The sequence below is a fragment of the Ascaphus truei genome, chromosome 8, assembly GCF_040206685.1.
Source record: "Ascaphus truei isolate aAscTru1 chromosome 8, aAscTru1.hap1, whole genome shotgun sequence".
NCBI lineage: Eukaryota > Metazoa > Chordata > Amphibia > Anura > Ascaphidae > Ascaphus > Ascaphus truei.
The window spans coordinates 11895127-11917024 of record NC_134490.1 but is presented as its reverse complement, the minus strand read 5'-3'; the positions used below and the strand labels follow the sequence as shown (position 1 = coordinate 11917024).

Below are 21898 nucleotides of genomic sequence, written 5' to 3'. Positions count from 1 at the left end.
GTATTTGCATGATCACATTCTCATCTACCAAGTGCACTCAGTACAGCCATTACATGTGCTTCAAATTCAGCTTTTTAACAGATGCAATCACGGAGAGAAAATTAAACCTCTTCAAGCCAAACCATTCTGATTTCTTGGCTTTGTAATAATTTGGATAATTAAAGCACATAGAACATCTGTTGAATCAAATATTAGTTGGTCTCGCCAAAAATAGCTTGGTAGGTGAATTAGGTATTGCACAAACTTCTTAGCTGCATGTCCAGAATACAGGCCTACCCTTTCACATCATGCTGACGATTCTAACACCAGAAACTGTAAGGTTATTGCAGTGTAGATTCATTGCAAGTTGTTACACTTTGTAATGGTCAAATATCTTCACAGATGGAAGCTTCCAACACTCCACCACGTACCTTTGGATTCAATTTGTTTGGTATCAGAAGTTGTCAGCCTATGTATTTTCTATTCCCTGTCGGTCCATTAAAGCCATTACATTCTGCAAAGACCTACTCAGTATGCTGTGAAGATGTCTTCCCAGTACTTCACAGAACACTGGGATGATGCTTTTACATGTATTTTTTTTTTTTTTAAATAGGGGCCAATTTATCTAACAATTTAAGCATGAAGTGTTACTCTGTCAGCTGTGCAAAGTTTTAAAAGTGCAAAACTGTTCAGTCCCCCCCCCCCCACTCCATCATAAAAGGAAAGAAAGCGTTGCAGGTACTAATGGTATATACAAAACAATAGTTCTGCCAATTTTAAGAGCCAAACACATAATGCAGCTGTAGGATGAAGTGCCACATAGAATAAAAGTGAACTTATGATTGTGAAATGTTTAACCAGTTTCAAAAGGCTGACATCCATAAATGTCAGCATCATTTTCCAAACCTTATCATGGCAAAGCTTTATGTATTATCTGGATTTTAGAACTTTTGACTTGCCTAAAGTCTTCCTTACTCTATATCCTGAAATAAATAGCGCTCAGACAAGCTAAATTGCCACCGACACCCATTTAAAATTCTTTTACTTAGTTTGTAAACTTTCAAACATGGTTTAAAACACAGATAATTGTATGCTTTTTTTTAAGTTGACAATTCACAAGATTTATCCAGTTAAACATTTTTTCCACATACAGAAGGAAATAGTTGTGACCAAGAGCTCACCCTGAACGTTAAATCAATATAAAAAACACAAATAGAGCAAAGCAACGTAACAAAATATGAAAATAAAGACAACAAATTAAGTACTGAAAGTAGCAATTTTATTTGAGTTAAAATTATTTACAAAAACCAAAGACATACTTCATGAAACTGGTACAAACTTGATTTTTTTTTTCCCTGCCGTTGGCTTTTGCTCCAAAGATCACAGCTGAGAAATACTGTATAAAATAAAAATAGGATTGGATTCAGAAAAGTATTCTACCATTCTCATTTCCAATTGCTTGTATTTACAGAAATATTTACAATGGAAAAAAGTTACATTAAAACTTTAGTTAAATTTGCAAGTAGGCTTCAAGTACCCATTAAAGCAAAGTCTTTGACAGGGACTTCAACAAATGTATGCGCTACAGATAAGAAAATGACTCCCACCTCCAACCTTCTTGAACAAGATCAATTTGCTGCACAGTACCTGTAGTAACCAGATTAGTGCACCATACAGATCTTAACTGAAGAGGTTAAGTACGAGCAACCTCAGCAGTGCCACATATGATAAGAGGCTGGGTAAGTACTGTTGCTTCTGGGCATGTGAAAATCATAAAACCAAACTGGTTCTTACTGATGTAAAGAGAAACAAAAATGAGCAGGCTTGCAGTTATCGCACCTTCCCTCAGTGATTGCCAACAAGAGAGTGTCACCCATTGGCACTGGCTTGGTTTTACCAAGATGAGATTCTGTGCCAGGGAATAAAAGTCTCAAACTGTTTTTCCACAAGTGTTGTAGGAAAGTTCTGGGGTTTGAGTAGCTGTGAATCATATGCCCAGAAACAGCACTTATTCAGTAATCTGTCCCTAATATACTACAGACAGAGCAGGGGTGGGCATTTCCAGTACTTAAGGTCCACCAACAGGTCGGGTTAAGGAAATCCTTGCTTCAGTACAGGTAGCACAATCAGCAGCTCAGTCAATGATTGCGCCACCTGTGCTGAAGCAGTGATATCCTTAAAGCCTGACCTGTTGTGGTCCTTGGGGACAGGAGTTGGCCAGCCCCTGCCCTACAGGAATGGTACAGAGAGAAAAAAATCTGTGTTGACCACCACCAGTGTAAAACATTTCTCTGCTACCCTAGCACAGCATGCGTTTGCAATATGATCTACCAAATGCCAACACCATTTTCCTTCATTAACAAAAATGTATCAACAGTAAGAAGCCCAAAGGAGAGAGGAAGGGGACATGGAAGGAAACTAGTAGAATTTCATGTTAAATTATTAAGACAATTTTAGTATTGTTTACCAGAAATTATATACTTCGTAGCAATTGCATCTGCAGTGAAGCAAAGTGTCTAAGGCAGGTTTCTTAAAACTCTCCTCGGGACACCCGAGCCGGGCCAGGTTTTTAGAAATAACCAGGTCATCACATATTTACATATAAAACACGTTTCAACGTGCGCTTTGTAATTTATGGGTTATTCCTAAACTCTGGTCTAGCCGCGGTGTCCCAAGGACAGGGTTAAGAATCACTGATCTGAAGTCTCTTTAAACACAGGCACGTGAATATTTTTCTTTAAAATGGTCTTTGGGACGTGGGAAGATGTTAAGAAGAAAAATAAAATCACAAACAAAATGTTTTACTTCAAAGATTCAAGTCACTGGCTTTATGATGACGTTTTCACATTCCCATAACAGGTCATTAAAATGTTTTTCAATCCACTTAAATTAGGAGACTTCTCCAGGACTTTTTAGGCGCATGAAAAAGTCAAACCCTCTCAGAGTCAAACAATTCTATTTTAATTACTTTGCATATAGTTATACCAAAAATGTTTTGTGGCTCCATCCAAAAGAGGCCCAAAATAAGATACAGAAAATGTTGCAAGTAAGCAAGATGAGCTGACTAGTAAGCAGTATGCATCCAACATCCGCCCGACTTCTCATTTACCAGGTCTCAGAACTTACAATCTGCCTTACCGAGAATAGGAATGGGGTAAAGGCAGAATTAGTCTCAGGCAGCACAGCCTTTAATTGACCAATTGTTTTATGCATGCTATCTATATGAACACTGGTGCTAATGCAAAATGTTGGAGTGGAAGTTGTAACCCAGCCATAGCACACCTTGTAATGTAAGTATTCCTTTTACTTCTCCAGGATAGGACACCATTAAACGCAAAGTGGCTGCATAGCTTAATTTGACATTTTGGGGCCAGCGAGGCTGTACACAGAGGGAAGGGTTTTTAAACGGTGCTAGTTAGAAAACGTGAGCTGTTTGCATATCTGAACTAGTCACATTCAGTAATATCCACATTCTGTTGCACAACTAATTATTGTCAAATAATATTCGTTGCCTTTTGCGTAAATCTCTCCCATCTTTCTCCACCTCAGCATTTTGAAAGGCTCTACCCCACATCCACTGAGCAAAGGGCCAGACAGATCACAAACATTGCACTGGGAGGGAGCTGCTTGTCGGAGCATGCAAGCCGAGCACACACTGCTCTGTATTACTGTATTTCCAGACTCCTATTTGGACATGTGAGCTACCACCTAAACAACCCTACTCAGTCACTGGCATCAAAATACATGTAAATGGCTGCTATGGGAGAAGACTGCTGTTAGAAACATTTGTTCAAGGAACAGAGCTGGAAGAAATGGGGGGGGGGGAGGAAGGGGTGTGAACCCATCGCAAAGTAGGTGAGGATTAAAGCAAAAATGTAAAGTATTTTTATTCCAGTACTTGTTTCTTCTCATTTGCAAAGCTGCTGCTGCTCTAACGCTAGAGCTGTAAAGCTCTGCCAGTACAGAACACGCGTCAGAAATTCAGTAACTTTTTTTTTTACTACATGTGTGGAAGGGAAAGTTACACTTTGGGAGTCATATAGCACACTATCCTGTAGGTTGTCACATTGTCCCCTTGCCTTGCTCCGATAGTATGAATGCAATAAAACTAGTAAAGCTTTAGAGGACTCTAGTATATAGTTCAGACATGGCCTCAGTTTCAAAATCATTCGCATTTTATCTATCATCTCTGATCTTAAGCAATAGTTTTGACTGCAGAAGTAATGTCTAAACCATGTAAGTTAAACCATGGATAAATAATCTGACAAAGGACGCTATCACTTACAACGGAAAATTAACTAGTATCTGGCCTGAACACATTTCTACGATATATTTTTTGATGTAAAACATGACTACTAGTACCCCATGAAATAAACTTAAACCAAAGGGCCCTGTGCAATTTCAATTCAGTTGTAGATCTACAAATCACTGTGCAATGATCCATGTACAAAAAGGGTCTATAGATAAAGCCACTCTTTGGAAAGATAGCCTTGCTTATTCACATTCACCAAATGATGAAAAAAATGTACGCAACCCTCATATTACCTCCCCTGCTAACTGCCAGAATTGTAATGATTACAATCATGGGTATGAGTGCAAGACAAGATTAGTTGGTCTAGAAATTATCCTTAAAACTGTATATCCTTTATTAACATTTTCACATAAATATTGCTAAGAACATCAACTATTTTTACACAATAAAACCTTACCATCTAAAGTTATTCTAGGCCTTTAGCCATCCACCTTGACCTTCCGATTTAAATGTAGACAGAGAAGTAAACTAAACTGTCTGACCAGCATTTATATGGCTTTTGAAATTATTTTTTCATTGTTTCATTACTTTAAATCGCCACGTTCTCTTATTGTTCATGTGTCTGAGGTACTCATGGCAGAAAGAGAAACGCCTCGGGCGCGCACATGAAAATCTCAACAATGGAAACATGGTTAAGTTACTTGGAATTTCTCAGTCAAATTTGGGTATTAGCCCCGTATTTTCAACTCCTTGCTCAAACTACTCAATAAATATAACCAGTAGCTCTTACCACAGACATCAAGACCGTATTTCAAAACATTTGCCAAGCATAGTACATTTTGAGGAACGTAGAAAATTGGTGGAGTGAAGATGTTGTGAATGCTCGACACAAAAATATCATGCTCGTGGCTTCAAGATCCAATCAAACCTCAACACGTTCGAAAGCGTGGAACCCACTATCTGTCAGCATGAACCGTAACACCTTAAGTGTCGGGAAGGCTAACCATATTGATCTGCACTGCGTAGAAATCCTCTCCAGCTCTGCATAGGTTGCAAGAGGGAGAGCCCATATTAAATAAAAAAACATGTTAAGGAAAATGAACTCCCTGAAAGTTCAAACATAGAAAGGGACCCCTTCTCATTTATAGAAGTCCAAGATGACACCTGAGATGGACCACTTTAAATATATAAAAATAGATTCCCATTTACTAATTGGCCACATAATGTACAACTGAACTATTCTGTTCCACAGTGCACTCTCAAATTGGATTAGTGCCCCTTTATTCTTCTCTGAAAAAGGGGTTTCTGGCCCAGCCACTTTATTCGGGGCTCAAAATCTCTGCAAACACATTTAACAACATAATTTGCCTTGAAGCGATCCATCAGAAAAACAACTTAAATTAAAGAGAAAAAAAGATACAGAAAATACATTAAAAAGTAAAAACAGCAAGTTGTGTTATGATTGGAAGCATCTAGTAGAAAAAGGTAAGCAAAATAGCCAAAGAACAAAGCAAACAAATCTATAGACCGTGTTCTAAACTGTGTATATAGTTTGTATAATTTTGGAAGCATTTCTTAATGATAGCTCTAACAAAGCCAAAAATAAGACCAAAAAGCAAAAGGAGCTTGTTGTCCAGAGCTTCACTAACAGCTTGCGCTTGGTTTAACCTCACACCAGCTGAGCTGCGTGGCATACAATGTTGTATCAACAGTAAACAGCAGTTACACGATCAGCAGCAAACTTTTTTTTTTGTGTTGTTTTTTTTTTTTTTTTATATTATTTTAATTTTTTTTTACATTTTTCTTCAACTGGCCGTGACCAAACGTTTCCCTCCTACCCTTAAAAAATAAGCAAAAATAAAACCCCCCCACTGACATGTACTCAAAAGAATTCAAATACTGCAATGCATAAACAGCCTGGTTTTCGTGAGAACCTTAATCTACAGCACCTCTGTTCCTCATTTGATCGCTGCAGAATGTTCAGCAGTAACCAGATCAGTGTGACAAATGCATGATGCACATTCAACAAAACGGCACAACTGGAGTACGGTTTGCCTGCAAAATAGGAGTAACTAGCACAGATGAATGCTCTCAGTCCGTCTTCAGTGACTTGTTACATGACTTCTTCCTTTTGTATAAGGGTATATCCAGCATGAGGGTCTGCAGTCAAGTAGAAAATCTAGCAGTTATCCAAATAATCTATTACTCTGGAGATGGACTTCTGGCCTGTTGTTCCAACTGCACACTGAAGAAATCAAGAAGAAGAAAAGATGTCAGACAGAAATGTTGTTTATCAGATTGCAACTAATTTTAAACTGCACTTTGTTTGGGAAAACATAATAAAATGCAAAGTTACATTGAAATATCCGGTTTTAAGGCCATCACTGCTTTAGCACAGATGGCTCAAACTGTGGCTTAGTCAACAATTGAACACCTGTACTGAAGCAGTGAGATCCTGCAAACCTGATCTGTTGGTGACCCTTCAGGACGAGGAGTTGTCCACCCTTTGCATAGTAGACACACAATTATTGAGTAAAATGTGTTTTTCTGCCTTCGTTGATCTGAGCGAAATCCTCAGGGTGACTCTCTCACGCCAGATTTTAGCAGTAAAAAGGTAGTTTACATAAAAATATTCCCCTGTAATACAGTTCCCTGGAAGTCGGATTGAGAAATAACTATTTACCAGCTTGCCTGAGTCGAGCATGTAAAAATGTAAGCACCATAAACTTATACATGCATCTATTAGTGCAGTCAGTTAATGTAGCACTTAAAGCAATGTTGCTTTCATAATATAGATTAACGGTGCTCAACTCCAGTCCTCAAACCCCCCCAACTGGTCAGGTTTTCAGGATATCTCTACTGAGCCACCTGTGCTGAAGCTGGGATATTCTGAAAACCTGACGTGCTGGAGGGGCTTGAGGACTGGAGTTGAGAACCCTTGATATAGATGACTGCTACGTTCATCACTTTGCTGCCCATCAGACACACCAGAAGTGAGCTGCCACAAATTCACTTCAGGGGCTGCGTGACTACATAATCCTACCTTGGAATGGAGATACTGTATAATTAGAATAGTTATTATAGTTCTGTTTAAAAGTTTGTTTCCCTTCACAGAGAAGTGTTCAGAGCTTTCGAAACCTCATATGTTTCTTCTCAGTTCCTAGAAGCAGAAACCTTGAAAAAATGTGGTCTTCTGGATTTCAGAGAAAGAGTGCAATACAAACATTGCTGCAGCTCCTCAAGCGTTTAATGCTCCTAATTATGCAGCATTTTCCTCCGTTTACACCGATCCTTCACAAATATTTGAAAGCAATAAATACGGTCTATTGTGTGATTTTATTGCCGAGATTTTCACAGTTCGGCTTTTAGGCCTAAACCTGCTTAATATATCTTGCATTCAAAATTAACTGTTACAGATGTTTGGAAAGTGTTTTTACAGTGGAGTGGGAAGTGACTAAGGTGTAAGACCATTAAGATATGAGCCTTATTACCTTTTTACAATACAGGAAGAGTAAATATTATGCTATATAATCACACAGGCACATGTTCGTATTCTAGCACACGGATACACTTTGTAACGAAGTGTGCGGTCTCAGGAACTTACACTCTAACCGCAACATTTTTCAAGAATTGTAATACTTGTTACTTACTGTAAGATTCATGAAACCCAGAAACTTTTTAAGCATTTCGGACATTATTGAGAAATCGCCGCCAGGTAAGTGTTCCCGCACCGTAGTCACGTGAATCTGAAAGAAACATTTACTACTCATCACACCAATATAATGCCTCTTACCTACAGCAGATATACATAACCATACCTAATAACAAAAAAGGAGATGATTCAGGATACAATTATTTTCAATTAGTACATTAATTTGGATATTAAAGGCTTTCCACAATCATGATTTAATTCGTGCACATTTTGTAAGGTGAGGGGATACAACTGCTGCAGGTTGGATTTTGTCCAACATTAAAAAAAATTCTTGTTCCTACTAATGAACTTTATTTTTGCCGTCTGACGATTTGCATTTCTTTATTACTGACCGGACTCTCCTGACAGAGACATCCCAGAAGCAAAGCTGTGTAAGAGGCGACGATGGTGTCTTCCATGTGCTTCCCTGCATGCTGAAGGGCTGCAAATTAACAAGATGAATCCAATCAATCGCATTATCAGTTTATACAGGAGTAGCAAATCCTGCAATTAAAAGTTTCCACAAACACAGATATTGTACATTCAAAGTATCTGCACCAATCAGAATGATAACACTCCCATTTCTGACTGATTAAAGAGACACCTCAGTTCAGTACAGTACAGTACAGCATTTACTGATAACAGCAGAAAGAGAGCATACTAATATCCACCTGAAGATTCCTGTAATACTAGGCCAATGGTGGTAAGAGGTAGGAATGTCTACAACAGTGCCAGGCTCTGGGCAAGAATAGCTCAGCTCTCTTTTGTCTCTATTAATAACAGAGCTTGTGTTAATCGTCCATAGTTGGCTGACATCTGTGCTGACTTGAGCAAGCACCATGGTTGGTTAAGCAGAACATGCTTGCACAGTGATGTTTCTAAGGAAAAGTATGTATTGTTGTGTGGCTACCTTAACACATCCTGTTGTGGCCCTATGTGTCAGCTCCTTCCCTTGCCTTGCATGTAAATTCTGTCTTGCCTATTTGTATTCTCAGAGAGAACAGATATAAAGTTTGTAGCACAGGGCTTCGTACAACAAACTTTAAATCTACCCCTAAAATGCTTGGCTGCACATTGATGTACCTTTATTAAGGTCAAGTTCTTCCTCCTCCTCTTCCTTCTTTTCTGGTTCCTCTGAATTTGGACTCTTTTCAGCAGAAATCCACTGGATCTCGCCTCCCGTCTCCTTCCATTCTCCACTCTTGTCATGCTGCGCTGTAGGAACTTCTTTAATCAGCTCATCTGTCTGACTTTCAGCGTGCAGGGCTGCTCGTTCACGCTCCAAGAAAAGCTGGGGAGACGAGCAGAGATCTAAGAATTACTTTCTATACATGTTGAAGCAATACAAAAAAATATTGTGTGTTAATATACCGGTGTATTTTACTATAGCACAACGCATGCATGATTACCCTAAATCAGGGGTGTGCATGCTGGGGAGCGCACGTCTCTTACAGAGGCCACGTGCTCTTCCCCACAACATTTAATTTAAATGCCTGGGGAGCACGCAAGGCCTCTAATGCCCTCTTACCTGCTGTCAGCGACGCATCGCCATGACAAAGTGGCGGGGTCAAATGACAACAGGACGTGCATGCAGGACGTTAGAGCAACAGCTTATCTCACTGCCTGACTCCTTGAACACTGAACACATTAGCAGGTTTGGCAAAACAAAAACACAGGAAAGACACTGGAACTGTACTTACAGGATTTATGTTTGAAAAATTAATTTAGCATATTACAATGTAAGAAAGAAAGGAGGACAAGCGTAAATAAATATTCTAAGGTGAATGATGAATATTTTTAGGGTGATTGCAGTAAATAATGGTGACAGAAGTGAAAAAAAGTCCTCCAACAGGACAAATACAAGTGATAAGAAAAACGCATACAATGCACTTTAACTCTTGGGAAAGGTGCAGTTTGCAACAATCTGCAGCAAAAAATAAAAAAGCCTATTCAACTATTCACAAAAGATGGGGCGCGGGGCGTTCTGATTGATGTTTTTGCTTCTGAAGAGGTGTTTTAACAGCCCGTGTATTTCTTTCTGCACAACCCAGCACCCACAATGTTTCCATCATCATGTGGACAAGTGTATTTTGTGTGTTGGTTTTTGAGACCTGGTGGTCAAAATCGTTTGCTTACTTGCACCATTGCATGGACGGCATCAAGTTGCCCAACTTCCCTTACACACACGCCTTCTCCAGTGAAGGATTCGCAGGACATTGTTGTTTGCATATTCACAAGACAGTGCCGATTACGAGCACTGTATTCCACCAGATTAATCAGCAGACCTAAACCCTGAAGAAAACAAGAAATGCAAACAGTTTCACGGGCAGAAAATTACAGAAATTCAGCCAACACATAAGTATCCAATGCATTCAACACACCAAGTAGTGCAGTCCCAAAACCCTGGAAATGAAGCGCGCGCACACGTAATCAGATTGAAATGTATTTAACGCACACAGGAAGAGACAGGAATCCATGAAAACGCAGCAAACACACACGTAATGGGTCTACAATGCATTGAACGCACCAAGCCATACAAACAGGCTGGAAATACACTTGCCTAGCAAAGAACTGTGCCTGTATTTCCTTCAAAGCCATAATGGCGGATACATCCTGCCACTTCAGCACCTGAAAATCCAGGCGATGTAGCATACTCTGGTACGTGAAGTTTACAGAATTACTTAATGCTCATCTCTTTTGTGACAGAGGACATGGCTCCAAATGGCAATACCGTCTTGCAGATAACTGTCGCTATAAGCTCAGAGAGACCCAATGCACATTGTTTGGCACCAAATCGGTTCAGCGAGTGTGGTGTCTAAATTCCACAACATACAGTCAAGCACAGAGCAAAGCACAAGATCTCTCACCAGAACTCGAATATCAAATCTCTGTTCTTGAGGTAGGTACTGTGGGACCTGCAGAACACAGCTCAGTGCTGTGCCGATCAGATTGTCTTGTTCACCAGTTTTTGTGCTACCCCATTCTAATAAAAAAAAACACAAGATTATTTAACATTTTATTAGCAGTGTCATCAATTATTAAATTAAAATAGATATTCTGTCTCTGATGCACATGAAATCAGCTCAGTGATTGGTGAAGAAACGCATTTCTAAAAGAGTTTCATTTTAGGAAAACCAAGCGCAATCCTTTTGTAGAGCATTTTGACTATGACATCTGACATTGCAGTTAGAACGCATTTAAAAAAATGTATTACTATGCACATCTTTCATTTAAAAAAAAAAGTAGAAATATCATGGCTATAAATAGAAGTACATATATTAACACTGTTAATATACTTTGTGCATATGTTTGGGTACAAAAGCCGTATCATATAATAGTAGCGTATTTTATTACAGGTACGTACTTTATTTAGAATAAAATGCTGTGTTAAAGTATTAAAACATGAAGTACAGTAAAGCAGTGTGTATATTTCAGTAAATATGACAAAACCAAAAACGTTGATAAGCAACAAGCATAATCCTGCATGTACTGTGCGACTTCTCTTCATACCGTTATCGTGTGTTAAATTGAGCAAGACGCCAATGATTGCCCTCATACAGTTCTCTACTGCTTTGCCCACATGATTGGTCACATTATGGTGAAGGACGAGAGGTTTATTGTACGGAATGCAGATGCTATCTTCTGCGCGGTTATAGCGCTGAATGAACTCCTCACAATGCCGCAGTGCTCTACGGGAAGAAGAAAACGACAAAAAGCATTCAGGAAAAATTGCCAAATTACTTGCAGTATTCTAATTATGACTTGCAAAATCCAGAATGACGGTCATGTATACTGCATGTTTCTTTCTATTCCCAGAAGAGACCTGTAAGGATAAAGTATCAAACTAATTTCAGATGCGCTCCTGAAATAAAGACAGACTTCAGAAAGGGATTTACTGCTTTCCTAATACAAAAGTGAGAAATATAAAAAAGTTGTCTCGGTTTTGGTAATAACCTGGATTAACCCATCTTTAAACCAATCCAAGAAGGTTAAAATTAACTTACTTTGCAGAAGAGACTATGAGTTGCGAATCTTTGTATGCAATTAAGTAACTCTGGTTTTCTGGGTTGTGCACAGTTACCTGAAAGGAAATAAAACATGTGAACAAGATTTGCATTAATCAAATTAAAAATTAGTGGTTCCCTCTTTATTTACAAGCATTTTATACCTGTCCCCAAGACATACATGGCTATTGTTTAATGTCGCAAAGCTTTCCAAGGGTGTGTGTGGTGGGATTACTTTCACATTTAATGAAGCACATGGAAAACATCATCGTTCAGCTTTTGTATTTAAAGTAAAATCCTGGAGGTGAAATGTATTTGGATTTTTGTGTACCAGCTGGAAAGTGTAGAAATGTCTGTGTAACATTTACTGTGCTGGGACAAAATGTAACCTTTTGGATTATATTAATAACTCCCCTTTAAACCTTACAGTCCTGGTTGTATTAATGAGAGACTGCTAGCAGTTTACATATATTTAAGTCGTTAGAAGAACATATTGTTCAGTTACATTTTGCCTTGCTACTTACAGGTAGCATCATTTCTCCCTTTTAATGTCTATTAGATGCTTGTTTTTTTTACTATTGTGTTTAAGTTATATACGCAATTGAACATGAGCAGTGAATTAGCAAAGCAAACGCTGATATTTTAATTCACTCTATAGAAGATTAAAAAAAAACAAAAAACAATGCTGGTAAGATAGGGCAGGGTTGCGCAAACCAAGGGGCGCTAGATTTTTTGGGTGGGACGGCAGTTATAGAGATCCCGCGCTCTCCCCCCAGGCATTTAAATTAAATGCTGGGGGACCACGCGAGGCCTCTATAAAACACTCTTACCTTCCCTATCTGCGACGCATCGGCAAGGTAACCCGGCGCCAAATTACACCTCAAGGTTACCATGGCAATGTGACGTCACATGACCCCGCGTGACATTTGACGCCAGGGTCGAGCAGGGGGGGAGGGGGCGCCGAGGAGAGCAGGCAGGGGTGTGCACGGGGAAAAAAGTGTGCACACCCCTGAGATAGAGAACGGTCATAAACACCTTTAATATTAAGTAGATGCAAGTCTGACACTTCAAGATGTTGGCAACGCATGGAACACCAGCTCTTTAAATATTAATTTACCCTGTCAGCTCATGTTCAACGCCCTATCATGTGTATGGCAAATACTCAAGAGACTTTCAGTTCACATAGTTAGCTGACCGGATATATACGGTAGATACTTACACTCTCCAGGACCCGTAAACATCTTTCTGCTCCCCATAAATATGCAACTAATTTCTCTTCGTTTTCATCACTCTCAAGGTGATTCGCACATTCTTTAACTATTAATAGGCAAAGAGTACATTAAAAAAACACAAGACCAATAAAGTTTAAAAAAAAAAACAATTTTAGCAGTTCTCAGGTGTTAAGTGCCAAGCTAAGTACATAAGTACATCAATACCAGCTTAATAGTAAATATTTAACACATTCTATAACCAATATCTTCCACAAAGTGAACGTTACTGTACTGTGAATATCAAATTACAGTCAAGTAAAAGCTGGATGGCAGCTTACAGTTAATAATTAAATAAAACATCTAGCAAACAGAGCCTGTCGTTTAACCACTGTAGGCAAATGTTGTAGCACAAATAAACGAGATCGCAGTAAACCATACCTTTGTCTACAATATGATCCAGTCCACCCAGTAGTCTCAATTCCTCTTTGAACCAGTCTCCCGCTCGCTTAGATGTGAGGGATAGTAAAGTCTCCATTGCTAAATGTCCAGACTAGGGTTTGGATAAGAAACATAGAAAATCAAAGCCATACCCCTCATACGATCAATAAACAATTTCTTAATGTCCATCTGGATATTTAACAATGTTTTTTCTTATATAGCATGGATAATGATTTGCCTTCTGTACATAGAAACTAGCCAGAACAAGGAATCGGTACTTAGATTTTAATATTGGTGCCCGAGGTACCTTGGGTCAAGTGACGTGTCCGAGGTATAGGGATTCAAACCAAGTTCACCCACTTCAAAGTCAGGGTTGTTCAGCCACTAATTAACTCAGACTATTCAATTAGATTGTAAGCTCTTCGGGGCAGGGACTCCTTTTCCTAATGTTAAGTGTATGTCTGAAGCGCTTCTCCCCATTACGTGTTATTTGTACTATTAGTTATTTATATGATTGTGTCACGTGTATTACTGCGGTGAAGCGCCATGTACATTAATAGCGGTATATAAATACAGATACATACATACAGTTCCCCAGAACACAACATACTGTACAGTGCAGAATACAAAATACCATACTTTTATAGGCTTCATTGGTAGTGATGGCAAAGAACATTACAACATATCCCGCCAGAGGAACAATGAAGACTGCTACATCAGTACAGGCATGAAATACATATGCGTCAGGAAAACCATCTTGAAGCTACCAACATCCTTTTTTATACTGGATGCAAGCACATTACATACTTGTGAAAAGACATACGTAATTCAAGCCTCATCTTATATCCCACCATTGCTTTTTGATCTCCGGTTTAGCAATGGATAAGAGTGAACAAAAATGATTAAGACGTTTCAGCCGCTTTAAGAGGACTCCAATCTGACCTAGAATATATTACCATCAAACAGACTAAAAAAGGGATGATGGTGCAGTCTGCATTTTTAACAGCCACACTAAGCTTGTAACACATGGCTCATTCTTTTAATATGTGAAGAGATTTCTAAACTGGAGGAAAGTAGGTTAGACTTATGATAAAATATCAGTGGTTCTGAATCTCTTTTTGAGCGTGGAGGATTTTTACAATCCCTGGAAGTCCACGCTTATCAGCTCACTCACCCCTTGACGCACAACCGCACCACTATCCAACACGTCTAAAACATGCCAGCTGCGCCGCTGGTGACTCCCACACGGTCTGGATATGTGAACGCTGCAATCCACCTCCACTATGCTCGGCTGAGAGGGGAGAGGTGTATCACAGACGCCACGCATGTGCCCGCTATGCAGCAAAGTTTTTCTCCGAGGGGCTGCGGCAGCCTTGGTAAAGGAACGTGGCACCCTGGTTGAGAACCACTCTATTATGTGGTTATTTTTATAGTTGGCCAGAATGCTGCATGTCAAATAAAGGAGATTACCTGCTCAAGTGCCGTATGGGTAAAAAGAGGCAAAGCGCTGCTTGTTGAACACTGCAGAATTCTCTACCAATTCATGTGTGCAGCATTTGGAATCATTAAGAACAAGCCAGCCTAATCTCCACTGATAACCCAATTGTTACACTATTTTATTGCGTGCCAGTCTGATTTCAGACGCTGCTTCATGCAGGCCTGATGTGGCCTACTTCACAGTACATTACGGTTATACAAGGCAATTGTGACCTTGCTGTCACATGATTTTACTGTACAAACATTGTGATCTAAAAAGAACATCCACCAGGGGGAGCAAGGATGAATAAGCCAAGCGTTGCATGTTTATCACATAGGACACCTTGCTCGTTTCTTTAAAATAAACACCTAAAACATATTTTAGAATGCCTGTAAACGCACAGCCCTTCTAATAGCTGTGTAAATGGCGACGTTTACACAGATCTTCGCGGAGTTTCCTATTACTACTGACTGGGTTTTTGTCTCTCGTACTTCCTGCTAGCAAACAAAGCTCAAAATAAGGAAGGAAATGGCTGCACCAGGCAGAGGGCAGCCACATGCAAATGTGCTTCTGCTTCTTGGGTGTCTCTGTCTAGAGCAAAGTGCAAAGTTTGATTTTATTCTTTTTAGACAAAGAATGAAAACAAATAAGAATGCATACACCGGTATATTTAAAGTGAACAACAACTGAGCCACTTAAACACTGTTAACATCCCACTCTCTCCTACCCCCCCCCCCCCCCCCAAAACCAATGCTTACTTAACTTGGCAACATATATTGGAGTTATAGTAGTGTGAAACGGCCATGTAACACCTAACCTTTGTAAGGCTGTTCCGTAAGGACACAAGTTTTCCTTCAAATGTCCCATAACTCAAGGTATTCAAATTAGGCTTTTAAAACCAGGAAAGCACAGCATTACAGAATATAGAATGGGCAGTGCTTTTGCTATTTGAGAGATCATGCCTAACTAAGGAAGCAATGCCGTCAATAATATACAAATTGGCGCAATCATAGCTGAGATAGTCTAATTTCTCCAGAGAAAAAAATTATAAAAAGAATAAAGTGACCTATCAAGATCAAAATGCAAAAATGTGTACATTTGTCTTAAAATTGTATACAAGCTTTAAACTACAAGCATATTAACCAACGCAAGCATCGAAACAACCAAATTCAGATGCCTACTTCTGTCACTGCAATGTGGAAGAGGCCCCTCAGATGCTCTGCAGATGGATGGTGCATTTTCACTGCCAATACGGTCAATGTGATGTACTTGCAAACCAGAATTACTGAATTAAATACGCCATCTTCTAATGCAAAACAATCCAATTAAAAATAGCCCCCTTTGCTCTCCTTCATTTCATGGAGTTTTCCCACATGGTGCTTCAACTTGCATTAAAGTCCACTCTTTTAAACCCACTCCTGCCAGTGTGTTACAATGCAATTACTGTATCAGCATGTACGCCTTTTATTTTATCTATGAAAGCAATTGAGGTGAGATGTATGAAGATCAATAGTATTCAGTGATGTTCCCAGTAAACATACAGTGTGTTCCCTCTCCGGGCTTGTGAAAGGATGACATTCTGCTGACTTTTGCTTTACAATGAGCAGAAAGGACTCACCGTGATGTTTTCCAAATCTAGATGTTTGTTGTGCACGGTCTCACACAGCTTCCGGATCTTCTCTTTGATCTTGTTCATTTCCTTCTCATTCATATGTCTGGCAGTGGGATCTTGCTCCATTTCCAAAAGCCGGATCATGAGATCCAAACTAGCTCTGTCAAGATCCATGTTCAAGCGATCTCTGCTCAATATATACATCATCGCCGCCGTACACAGAGCTAGATTCTAATTAAAGAAAGCGTAAACCACATGAGCCGTTTAGGATATAAGTGCGTTCGATGCAGGAATCATTGCTTTAAAAAACATTAATTTGAAAGAAAATAGTGGAGTATGGGGAAGTAGTTGAAAAAGCCAAGTTAAATCAAAATAGCAAATTTTCCTGCAGATTTCTTTTTTTTTGGGACCAAATCTGATTGTGAACTGACCTGGTGTAAAAGGGCAGATACTGCCCAACTTACCCACACATGGACAGGATATACATTTCATTTCAATTGCTGAAAAACACTGGCATAAATCAAGTAGCCCAGACATGCGTAAAGAGATGGCACATATGTTCTATTAAGATGTTTGTGTAGGTAATAAAATACATTATTTGCCATTTAAATAAACAATTGCTTAAACCACCAAGAATGTGTCAAAAAGATACTCAGAGGGGGCTACATGTCTCTGTTGTGCCGTGACCCTCTGCCAAGGATGCTGCGGGTTCCGGAGGATACATACTGCCGACTGCTCAGCGTCTGTACACACGGAGGTTGCGATCTGCCTCTTTCGCAGACCGGCACAGAGAAGAGGAAGATCACAGCCTTCCTACTTAGACAGCGCGCAATGCGCCCGCTGAGCATCTGATAATTGAGGGAGAGGTTTTGGGAGCGTGGGGGGCGGAGGACGCAAGGCCGGGAAGGTGTGCAAGGTAGGGAGGGGGAAGGTGGTGAGTGGTTTATACAGGGGAGGGCTTTAAGTTGGGATACGGCAGGTGTGTGGTGCGAGTAAGAGAAGGAATTAAAGTGGTGTGTATGAAAAGGAGGTGGCTATTGTGTGTGTGGGTGGAGGGGGAGTGAATAGTCTGCATGTGTGGGTGAAGGCGAGTTGGGTGTGTGTTGACCTTTTCTCTCAATCTGCTGTGTGAGATTGGGGTGTTGGGGGGGTAAATGTGGAGTGTGTTGACCAAAAGGGTATGATGTGTAAGATGGAGGGGTTAATGGGCAGTGTGTTAGAATGGTGGGTGAGCATGAGTGTGGTTCGTGTGAGCAAGGAGGGGATGAATGAGAGCTCATGGGAAGAGATGCCCTGAAATAAGTAACCTCTAAGAAATCTGCCAAATTGTGGGAAACTTTTGCTGGTACAACTTTTGTAACTACTAAAAAGTTTGATTTAAAAAAACCAAAAAAAACAACCTTATTTTCACCTATTTAAAGCATCAAAACATGATAAATGCTCTTTTAACTAAATCAGTTCTGTAGTATTAGATACAACTATGCTTTTTTTTTTTTTTTTTTTTAACTTTAGGTCTGTTGCTATATTCCAAGACAGTTTGCTCTGGAAGCTGTAACAATGTGTTACACCTAGTAATATAATGGCATATATCAGCGGCAGCACAAAGTTATAATGTGGCCATTATATTATTCAATCAACAATCAGGATTTTGACAGATTTCCAACAGGCATACCAAACGATTGTCAGATTAGGTAAAAGGGAAGAAGAAAGAAGTGGGGGGGGGGGGGGGGGGAAGAGGGGGGGAGAGAAATGTAGTATTTTGCCGCTTTAAACTACTGTTGTCATTTCACTCCGGTTATAAATGGACATGCACCTAATGAAACCTAAACACACCTACTGGCTCATTTACTTTATTTGCACCACTAGGAATTCTCTCTAATGTATGGAAATCAGTGATCAGAAAAATATAGAAATTGCCCATAGCTGCAGAAATTAGTGGCAGCATCGGTTGCACAGAAACCGCTAAAGCATCCACTGAGTGGATTTGTTCCTTGGGGACAGTGAACATTTCTCTTTGATACTTGAATCAGTGCACGTTGTTTTCCTGATCCACCTTACAGGTTATGTTATTTAAATACACAGCAATTATGCAAGTGCCACGTTCAGAGAACCACCGGAATTCTAAAATGAGCATATTTGAAGTACCTGGTGTTGCTGACTATCATCCAGTGTTTTAAAGACCATGGCTACCATTCCGTGTGCTCTCAGGTGCATTCGGAAACTTGGCATGGCGCACTTTGTCGCCAGGCTGATTACACTATGGAAAGTAAAAAACAAACATTAACACAATAAATGCAAGTGCAGTCAAAGCCCCTCCAGTATGCCAGAATTTAATGGACAATCACTCATTTAGGACCAATTATTAAAAATCTAGGATTGCATTTTCAATTACGAGTTTCTTATGCAAAGCAACAGAAGTCTTAAAAATGCTAACTATACATGAACAACTTCTCTATTAGATCACCACTGACCATATTGAATATTCATTTGCCCAAACACTAGGGCCAGAGGTTTTACAGAAAGAAGGAAAAGGGATAGACTATGGGCTAAGTGGTCTGTCTGCCGATTATAACAATCTTTCTATATAACCAGTGTTCGACAAACCTATACATTTGCTCGCCCCGGGCGAGTGGATTTAATCCCCGGGCGAGTAAATATTGGCCCAAGCAGCACACGTTTGGTACTAGGTGGCGAGTAGATTTTTTTGTGTGGCGAGTAGATTTTTTGGTGATTTGTCAACCACTGTATATAACTATAGAGAAACCACAGGGACGGGAATCACTCATTAGTTCCATGGGTTAAATGACAGTAATAAAATAAAATAAAAAACAGTCCAGTGATGCCTGTCAAAGTTATAAAGTAGGATTTTTGAAATGCAGTTCTGAAGGTGTGTAATGTAATTATAGTGCTGTATAATAAGAATGTGTTTGCAGATGTCCTCCCCTGCACACAAACTGTCACTTTATGATAGGGAACCCACATGCAGGCTCACCTAAGGCAACGCGTGTTTATGGGCTGGCTGCTCTTCAGTCCACTCAGCAAGTACTCAATATCATCACTGAATTCCTGATTCTCTCCAAACTCTACAACATCATTGAAGTGCTTCACATGTTGAACTACAGTGTACAGCTGTGAGAAAAGAAAATAGATTTCTTATCTACAGAACATAACTAGGCAGAGTGTGTTTAATGATTCGGATTCTACAGATTAAGACATAAATCAACAGAATATGACCTTTCTAGAGGAAGAAAATGGCAAAACAAACTTCAGTTAACTACTTGCTGCTTATGTACATAATCTATATATCTATTACATGTGTCAAAAAAAATGGAGAGAAGTTGGCGAATAAGCACCTTCTCCTGCCGAAAAATCAAATGCAGAAAGATGAGGACAAAATACTTTTATGAGGTTAGAACTGGAAAGGAGTCTTAGACCTAAATGTTTCAAAAGCTGCAGGTCATAAAAGCGGTGATTACGGGTAACATGAAATGTAACAGATAACTTCAAAAAGTTGCCAAATGATAGAATCCTCCCTGCAGAACTCACACAAACATTCTGAAGAGATATGATGGAAAAGGCCAATTTGTATGTTCACAACCAGAATCTTGACAGTTGCAGTTTAAGCACTGTATATTTAAGATAATTATTTATTTATAAAATGTTTTACCAGGAAGTACTACATTGAGAGTTACCTCTCTTTTTCAAGTATGTCCTGGGCATAGAGTTAAGATGACAAATAATACATGGTTACAATACATAGTTACATAAGTAAACAGGGTATACATTATATACAAGACATTGCATGCACAGTTAGAGATAATATATATTATAGGCGTATGTAACAATGATACAGAATCACCTCTGTGGGGCATCGTATTTCAATGTTTCAATGTTTTCAGTCGTTCCAAAACTCACATTAATGTGTATACTTTGAATATTGTAAACATGGAGTCCCAAGGGCCCGATTATGGCAACTTCAAACACCCGACACCCATTTCTTCCCTCGTCTGTATTAACTAATACAAAACATCTATGCAAAGTCGACGACTTGCAAATGTGGATGCTGGTATTTATAATAAAATTAAAACACGGAAGCAGACATCTTTAGTATACCCAAAAGAAAGGCATAGTTCTCAATAAAGGGGCTTGTAACGAGTGAAATAATTTAATGACCCCAATAAATGTGTGTTTGAGAGGTGGGGGAATGGACTCACTTCTTTGTGCTCCTTCCTGCATTTCAGTGCAGTTACTATGTCCTGATAGGGTTGTGTGGGAATGGTCACAGTTTTAATCACTTTTGGTGGAGGAGCTGGTGCTTTGAACACACCGTCATCCTTTGGACATGGCGCCTCTGATGGCTTTGTCTGGGAAAAATAAAACACAAAAAAAGGTTAATAACGAGCCGACAACATACTTTTCTTAAACCGCACAAATCTTACTTATGCTTTGCAGATAATGCAATATACACAAACATTGCTGCCATGAAGAAATGACCATCTTCTTTTCTTTCTAATTGTAGGATAAAACAGTAGAGAAACAAATCCCAGGAATCAGTGCATCAAAGTAATTACAAAAATATATAGATTATGTCAATCTTATCAAATGAGCAACCTTAAGGACAATATTCCTTAACTATCAGTATTTATCACAGAGGGATATTCAGTTATATATTCTGATTGAGGTTGACCAGGATACCAATTTTGGTATATATATATATATATATATATATATATATATATATATATACACACACACACACACACACACACACATTATCTTAAATGGATGTCTTAGTATTACCATATTATCAATAACCAGCTATTATATGTGATAGTACTATATGTACATATAGATGGTTCTCTATCAATAATCTTTTTGGGATATGAATTCTTGTGATCATTGTTTATTTATAATATAGAGGGAACTATAACCGAGATCGTATCCTGTGATCTATGATTTAATATTATATATATATATATCTATATACTTTATCAGTTATCAGTTAGTATAGTCTTGGTATTTTGGTCAGAAATCTCAATTTGTATATACTTAGATCTTGATTCCATTAGCAGGGGTTTGTTTGCTTTTGTTTTTATTATGATCCATTATAGGCAATCCCCCTCCAAATACCTTATGATCAATGCCGTTTTTATTTTGACACATCTGATTGACTCCATCAAGAGGGAGCTGCTGTAAGTGCTGGATAGAATGTCGACCGGCGGTCCGGTTTTGCT

At 39.2% G+C, this 21898-nt stretch overlaps 1 protein-coding gene across 2 annotated transcripts in view; it reads right to left on the bottom strand.

Moving 5' to 3' along the window:
• Positions 1-1236: 1236 nt before the first annotated feature.
• The window catches only part of WAPL (WAPL cohesin release factor), a 64391-nt gene continuing 43729 nt past the window's right edge, over positions 1237-21898 (bottom strand). For both annotated transcript variants that reach the window (XM_075610564.1, XM_075610563.1), the window contains 14 exons: positions 20879-21028; positions 19657-19793; positions 18810-18921; positions 16671-16895; positions 13576-13687; positions 13146-13243; positions 11927-12003; positions 11433-11611; positions 10790-10905; positions 10059-10214; positions 9006-9213; positions 8276-8364; positions 7882-7977; positions 1237-6476 (listed from right to left, as the gene is read on the bottom strand). In XM_075610564.1, the coding sequence (XP_075466679.1) occupies positions 6411-6476; positions 7882-7977; positions 8276-8364; positions 9006-9213; positions 10059-10214; positions 10790-10905; positions 11433-11611; positions 11927-12003; positions 13146-13243; positions 13576-13687; positions 16671-16895; positions 18810-18921; positions 19657-19793; positions 20879-21028 (1821 nt within the window). In that variant the 3' untranslated portion in view covers positions 1237-6410. The remainder of the gene's footprint in view (positions 6477-7881; positions 7978-8275; positions 8365-9005; positions 9214-10058; positions 10215-10789; positions 10906-11432; positions 11612-11926; positions 12004-13145; positions 13244-13575; positions 13688-16670; positions 16896-18809; positions 18922-19656; positions 19794-20878; positions 21029-21898) is intronic.